General features: G+C 33.4%; 1 protein-coding gene across 1 annotated transcript; it reads left to right on the forward strand.

The window, feature by feature from the left end:
* The first annotated feature begins 5115 nt into the window (after nt 1–5115).
* On the forward strand, nt 5116–7729 carry LOC142549301 (uncharacterized). The gene is made up of 2 exons (XM_075658169.1): nt 5116–6489; nt 7187–7729. Exons 1-2 carry the CDS (start codon nt 5815–5817, stop codon nt 7466–7468), a joined length of 957 nt encoding a protein of 318 aa, XP_075514284.1. The 5' UTR covers nt 5116–5814; the 3' UTR covers nt 7469–7729.
* The last annotated feature ends 340 nt before the right edge of the window (nt 7730–8069 follow it).

Raw genomic sequence — 8069 nt, forward strand, 5'->3', positions numbered from 1 at the left:
TCTCACTACTGCTTTCTCAAACAAATTCTACACTGTGCAAGCCTCTTATCAGTGGAATATGTATGCGCACCGCTTATTTTTGGAGGAAAAGAATATTGATGAGGCTGTCTTCGAAAGACAAAATTTGCTCGCCTTTCTGAAGCATTGCCATCTTCTTCCCACTGTATCAGCGGTAACACCGTTTTCCCGACTGCCTGTGTTAGAATTCTATGCAAACCTGTCCCTGAGTGTTGGTGATGAACGCTCTGCCAAGTATAGGAAAGTGTTTGTAAGAAACATGATCTATGAGTTCACCCCTACTGTCATCAATCAATTCTACCATACCCCATCATTGGACATTGATGGTCTTGCCCCTGACATTGATCTGGCTACCTCAACCCTCACTGGAGGTGTTATTACTCACTTTCCGGTCCATCCACAGAAGCTTTCAGCTGCAAATCTGACATCATTTTATTCCGTTCTTCACAAGCTGGCCATCCGAAATTGGACTCCTTCTACAAACACCACCACCGTCACCAGGCATCAAACTCTAGTTTTGTATTCCATCGGGCAAGATGGAGTGTTTGATTTTGGACAACTGGTGTTCAACACAGTGCTTAAATATGCTGCGGGTGGTCTGCGATCATCGAAACTCCCATTTCCCAGTCTGATCTATGGCTTCTTGTCTCCCAAGGTTTTGTTAGAAATGTCCGAAAACGCTTATCTGCCCTTGGTGAACCATTCAAGATTGCTCCTGCACTCTTCAAGGGCAATCTCCGAATTGATCTTCCATGGTGTGAATCTCCCAGAGCACCACCTGTTGCAGAGCCACCACCAAGTCCTCCTGCTCCATCCCAGTCCACTGACTATATCATGATCTCTGTCCCAGACGCACATGCTCACATTGCTCATGCTGAGGCAAAGATTGAGCAAGCCAGGGCTGCTGTTGTTCATGCTATGAAAAATGTTGAACAAGCCACGGCGGATATTGCATACTATGAAGCCTTGGCTAGACACTTTCGGATGCTTTTGGATGTGGCCGTCTTTCCTGGACAAAAAGGGGGAGATGGAGTGATCAAACCGAAGCTGGACCTTCCGGGATCAAGGATGAAGGAGATGAGAGGAATTAAGTGTTTTGGTTAAGAGTTTTGTTTTTGTTTTACTAATGGTTCTGTCTATGTGTTGTTTCTGCCTCTTTGTTTATCTTGCAACTACTAATGAAATGATGCAGATGTTGTCTCCAGTGTTGCCAAAATTTCTAACAACATAATGTGTGTAGTTTGTTCAGGGGGAGAAAAATTGCTGTAACTCAGGGGGAGTTGATTAACTCAGGGGAGTTGATGTGAACTAAACATTGACAATTGAGTTTGATCTCATTTTTGTCCAAGAAAGGCAAAAGGAGGGAGATTGAAGGGAAATATTATTTCGGAATTAAATTGATATAAGTCCTTGGATTTTAAATTATTTCCCTAACAATATCTTTTCCTTATTGATTTATTTGAGTATAATATTTTATGTGATTTTGCCTTTCTTAGATAATGATATAATCATTCAAAAATAGTCTAGATATGATATTTATTGGAATGATTTAAAGAGATATGATATCAATGTTTAAATAGAGTTTACTTCTAATAAAACTCTTACTTTTCTTATGATACTAGGTTTTCTTATGAAGATAGGATTCTTCATCTATAAACAAGAGGTCAAGCATATGGGAAAAGACGGCTTCAATATTGAACATACACATATACTTGAAGTGGAGATTTTCAGAGTAATAAAATTCGCGAAGCCGACGCTGGTTGAATGGTGGTGATCACGTGTTGCCGTGAATGTTGGGAACATCTCCAAACAACATCTGGAAAGAAGTTGGCCGAAGATTGCTTCTCTTAGATCTACTGTTTGGCAACACGTTTTTGCTTTCTTGTTTTTGTTTTATTCTGTTGTTTGTTTTTAGAAAGCATTTGTTTTCTCAACTTGTTGAGTAAATTGATTTTTGTCATAATCACTAGTGTTAGATTTTTATGAACGATGGATTTTTCTAGTGATTAATTTTTGCCATAAGGCACTGCACAATTATTTATAATTGTGCAAATTTAATCTAGTCCATCTATTTATTTAAAGTGAATTTGTGTTACAAAATATAATATTCCGCTGCATGTTGTCCGAGATGTTGTAACATCTGGAACAACACCTAATTCTGATAAAACACAAATTTTCTATTTTACATCGTATATTGATACTTTTATTATTTTGAGCATCTGTCGGACAAAATAATCCTTACAAGTGAGTATTCTCCCATGGATCCAAATGAAAGATATATTATTTAGAATTTATCAAAGATTAATCCTTATGCTATTCGGGTTCTCATATCGAAGTTCCCAGTTATTAACTATTGTGTTGAGGTATGAAAAATGAAAGAATCACTTTATTTAAAAATCTCTGTTTTAAACCACAAATTATCAGGATGATAGATGAAGCGATTCAAGTGAGATCCAATACATATCCAACTTTCGATATATTCGTCTGATTCGGACGGTCCGAGAGGATCATCACGACTCCTCATTTCTCGAGAATCCATAGTTCTATGATTCAAAATATTTTTTTCTATTGATCTCTTTGAATTTCATATTCGAAGTAGCTATATAAAGATTGAGATACAACTGTGGATCTAAAAGAAGCCAGGAGATAAAACGGACAATAATAATGGATGGGGATAGCAACATTTACCCTAAAACCTCTCGATTATTTGCCAAATTTAACTGCTATATATATATATATATATATTGAATTATAATACCTATTCTAACTTAATGTAAAATTATGATTGAAATATGCTGATAATAGGAGTTTTATATGTCGACCAATTGAAATTTGGTTTGATAAATTACTATCTTTAATTATAAATGTATCAAATAAAATTGTAAAAGAAATATAAACAGTTGAATTTAATAATTATTGTAACAAATGAAACAACGATATTTTTCAAAATAAACACGAGATCTAATTTCATCATATCAAAGATCTTAGTATCAGATGAGTTGTAAATAATTGAGATTGGTCTTGTATTTAGCATATGCCTTAGGGTGGCATTGTCAAATTGTGGGACAAAATGAAATTTGTTTTCCACTACCATTTTTTTGCCATTTTCTTTAAAGGAAAAAAAAAAATTGATGCCCGGACCAACGGAGAAAAAATTGTTAAACAATTTTAATTTTAAGATGTAAATTCTTCATTTTTAATAATATTTTCTGATATTCAGGAATTTTTGTTTAATGACGCACTTAAATTTAAACATAATTCGATGCTTAAAGTATGTTTTTGTAAATTTAAATATTATATTTTTTAAAAAAATCAAATAAGATTAAGAATTAAGAAAATGTACCAAGATTACATATTTAACTAACCATGGGTTAATTACATATATAGTAGGTTTTTTGTGAGACGGTCTCACAAATCTTTATCTATGAGACATGTCAAACATACCGATATTCATAATAAAAAGTAATACTCTTAGCATAAAAATGAATACTTTTTCATGGATGACTCAAATAAGATATCCGTCTCACAAAATATGACATATGAGACCGTCTCACATAATTTTTGGTCTTACATATAATTTTCGCTCACATAAAATTTTGAATTTTTTATTTAGTAAGTTGGTGTTATCACCCAGAGGAAAAACTTATTGAAATTAAATTTTTGAAAAATAATAATCTCGTAAAATATATTTATTACTCATGTATAGGTATATCTAATAAAATATTACAAAATATTCGAATAATATTGTATGTTAAAATGTCAAAATGATTTTGTTTCCTTTTAAATTTATGTCTCTTCCCCTGAATAAAGGCTTCCATTTTCGAATTTACATATATCAAAACAAAACAAATCCCGCTGATATATAAATTTTTTTTAACCATAATCTAAAAAATATTAATAATAATTATTATTAGAGTAGTTTTCTTGTGAGACGGTCTCACGGATCTTTATCTGTGAGACGGGTCAACTCTACAGATATTCACAATAAAAATTAATACTCTTAGCATAAAAAATAATATTTTTTCATGGATAACCCAAATAAAAAATCCGTCTCACAAAATTTGACTCGTGAGACGTCTCACACAAGTTTTTACCTTATTATTATTACACACAAAAAAATAATTTTATTATTTGGTCACCCAAAACATCGTGATGGAGAAAAGAAAGCATAATTATCAAGCAATTTGTATATTATGACAACATTGTTTTCTTTTCTAACTTTCCGAAGACATACGAGAGAATATTTGGTAGAGCTCATAAGTTTTAAGAAACAGTTTATAAGTTGTTTTATAATTTATAAGTTCTCACTATTTTATTTAATAAAAAAATTATAAATAATTTATAAGTCCTCAAAATAAATTATTTGACTTTATAAGTTGTTATAAAAAAAAGTTGGGATATCCCACTTTTTCCAAAAAGATTTTATTTTAATATTAAATTTCTTCGAGATATTCTTATATATCTTCTTAAATCCACGTTTATTAAATCTTCACTTTATCGATTTGTTTTTTTATCGAATATAAAATAAGCTTTTGTTTAGAATATAAAAGACAAAATTGTTAAAGTTCAACTAAATTTTTTTTTAATCAACATTTTACTTGCACAAATTAAAAATAATATTAGATATATATTTTTTTTCCAAGGAGCATCAATTTTTCTTTTTTAAACGTAAATATAAAAAAGATCTATTTTTAAATATTAAAATTATAAAACTATTTTCATATAAAATCCCTAAAAATAATAGTAGCTTAATATATTCTTTCATTAAAGAAAACACTGCATTTAATCCTTATGTTCAAAAAAATTCAAAAAAAAAAAATTACTTAATTTGTAAAAGTTTTTATCATGTTACCTATTTGAATACAATTAATTTTACATAAAAATATCGCTTTTTTGGAATTTCATGGTAAAGTTGATGGCACCCTAAGACATGATGGGTCGTCTAAATTATCGGCTCCTTCATTATGTACAAATTCCAAAAGGGTCCCATAGATTTCTTGGTTTAGTATGTTTGTACCAAAGATTGGCTTGGGCCACATATCTTGCTGTAGTCTGATTCAACATTTGAAGGACCTTACCAATCTCTCATGCTTTATGTTGGAAGCATTTGCATAAGTTAAATTCTACTTTTGTTTTTTAGTCTTTTGTTTCAAAATGGTTGAATTATTGTTGACAAGGGGAGAACATTTGTGATTGAAGACATCAACGGTGAAGATTCCCTTCAATTCTGTCACCGATTGTGTGTGATTTGTTGGCTTATACAAACATTTCAATCCAGTATATTTTGTGAAAATATGAATATTATTTATGAGATTAATTTTCTGGTGCATGATTGTCGTCGAACCCTCTGAAGCTGGAGTCTTTGTTTGGGTCATCACTTTCTCGAACCCCACTTGCAACTGAAGGTCCCTTGAGTTGTTTCTCGACATTTCAAGGGAAGATAGAGACTTTTTTGGGGTTCGATTCTTTTAAGGGGTTGGGTTTTGTATAGGAATTGTCATAATTTGCTCAAACTGAAATTGGGTGCTTGGTCAAGTAGAGATCTTTGATAGAAATTCTTGAAAAAGAAGGGGGAAGTTCCATTTTCTTGAAAGGATGAAGTCTTTGGCGCTGGGAAACTGATCAGGCGAAGCAAATGTCTGCATGGAAGCTGATTTTGCATCATTTGTTCTTCAGGCTCCCCATTTTCGTGGGTATTTTCTTTTACCGGCATCAAGGTTTGTGCTTGAACATCTGAGATATTTGTGATTATAATTATTGATTGGATTTTGCAATAGTTCTGAACTTTATTCAAGGATGTCATCGTGTTTCCCATCATCATTCATTTATGTAACAAATGGGAGTATAAGTTGTGGTGTGAGTAAACATACAAAAGGGAAGAAAAACCCATCCCTTGTGAAGCTTCCGGTTGACAGTAATGTAAGTATTCTGTCGAATAAATCTTCAAAAGACAGGAATTTCAGTGGTCCCGTAACAAGTCAAGGCAGTGGGATTGGGATCCTTGGAGGTGTTTCATTGGAGTCCACACTTAATTTTGCTAAAAAGTTGGTGAACTTTAAGTTGGATGACGGAGAAAATGGCCTTCCTTTTGTCCTTTGTTCAGATCCTGCACTAAGCAAGGATCTTTTATCCCTTGAAAGAGGTTCTTTTCCTAATCTTAATCATGTAAAACCCGCAAGTATAGGTGTTGATCAAAGTTCAGTGGTTGAGAATTTAAGGTGTAAGAGGAATTTTCTCGAGAAATCGGGAGTATCTTGTATCGTAATGCCTTGTCATGTATTGCATTCTTGGTATGATGAAATTTCCGAGGGATGTTCCGTTCCTGTCCTGAATATGGGTGTGTGTGTGGCAAATGAACTCAAGGAGGCTAAGTTGAGGCCACTTGAAGCTGGAAGCCCTTTGCGTATAGGTGTTCTAGCGACCAATGTGGATTTGGCGACTAGATTTTATCAAGAAATGCTTGAAAATGAGGTATTCTGAGTTTGCCCCTTTCAATTGATTCATGAGCTTGAAGTAGTTTTATTCTGTATGATGATTGAAAAATTATAAGTTTGTTATGTTCTATTTATTTGATTATCCCTTTATTTTTGTGCTATATGCATTATTATTTTGTAATACAATACCAAATTCTCGATGCACAAAGGCCGATATAACGGGTGTCCAACTAGTTTAGAGGGTGGATCTAGGATTTGCAATGAGTAAGACGAGCAAGGACACTTGATAGAATTTGGAAGACAGAACTTGAATGTTTACAGATATTACAGGGTTTTAAAAAATTTAGTTTGTAGCGAGGGGGGTGGGGGAGCGATACTTTTCTGGGGTTTGCCCTGGTTCCACTTACTACTTCTGCCTTTTTCTTCCTGTTTGCTCTTAAGGTAAACCATTATGGTCATGGTCAGCTAGTCTGGCAGGCGGTGTGTGTGTATAAGACCTGTGAATGGATGAACCATGGTATGGTTGATCGATGAATCCAGCTTCTTTCAGTGAGTTGCAACCTATGCCAGCAATTTGATTTTTGCCCACAACTTAAGATTTCTGATTCTTTCTTACAAGTGCTAGGTTGTATGATTTAACAGATATTTTGAGCTGCAACATTACTAGCAATTACAATTCTCAACACAATGGCATACGTTCGGTCCAACAATTAGTATCCAACTTTATTGTGCAGGGATTTGAGGTTATCCTGCCAGACAAAGCAACAATGGAACATGCTGTGATTCCAGCAGTTGAAGCATTAAAAAGAAAAGACACAGAAGGAGCACAGAATTTGTTCCGAATTGCGTTGCAAGTTCTATTAGTGAGAGCGGTGAACAGAATCATTCTTGCCTCCGATGAATTTCTGGAGGTCTTACCCCCAGACGATCCTCTGTGGCAAAAATGCATCCTCCCGATTAATGCTTTAGCCCGGTCGACCGCCAAGTATGCTCAATCAACGGGGAAAAGCAAGTAGACCGAAAGTGGTAATGGGTAATGAATATTCTTGTTCAGTATGCATTTTTATCAGGTAATCTCATATTTTGCTACTCTCTCTTGAATTATTTATCATGCTCAAAGAATATGTATGTACAATGAATGTATTTTAAGGATTAGAGCATTAGATTGAGTAGAGTTAGTATTTCATAGAAAGAGTCAGTATATCATAGAAACTGCATTTATGGATAATGAACTATTTTTTTTTAATGATGATGAACCTGCAGAAGTTATCTTTTGATATGTACTGGGTAAACCGCAATAGCTTGCAAACCATGCTAGTTAAATAAATCGCATTGAACAAACCACTTGTATATAAACTCCAACCCGTTATGATTAATCTAGTTTAATACTCACTCCTCTTAATTTCGTTTCAAAAAAGAAACAGATACATCAAACATCTAACAAGATTTTTGTGAGACCGTCACGTGGTAAATTATGAATCGGATTAATCCATCCCACATACCTACTCATAATAGTTAAATTAAATCAAAATTGTAGAAAATAAAGAATAATTAGGATAAAGAAACTTTTCCAAGTATAAAAATATCTTAAATCTAATATCTTATTTAAAAGGGTGA

This window comes from Primulina tabacum, chromosome 6 (assembly GCF_025594145.1).
Source record: "Primulina tabacum isolate GXHZ01 chromosome 6, ASM2559414v2, whole genome shotgun sequence".
Classification (NCBI taxonomy): Eukaryota; Viridiplantae; Streptophyta; class Magnoliopsida; order Lamiales; family Gesneriaceae; genus Primulina; species Primulina tabacum.

Excerpts from the sequence above, each read along its gene's own strand:
- LOC142549301 (XM_075658169.1), top strand. The coding sequence starts at position 5,815 with ATGTCATCGTGTTTCCCATCATCATTCATTTATGTAACAAATGGGAGT. Across the intron at positions 6,490-7,186 it reads AAGAAATGCTTGAAAATGAG|GGATTTGAGGTTATCCTGCC; the intron begins GTATTCTGAGTT and ends TTTATTGTGCAG.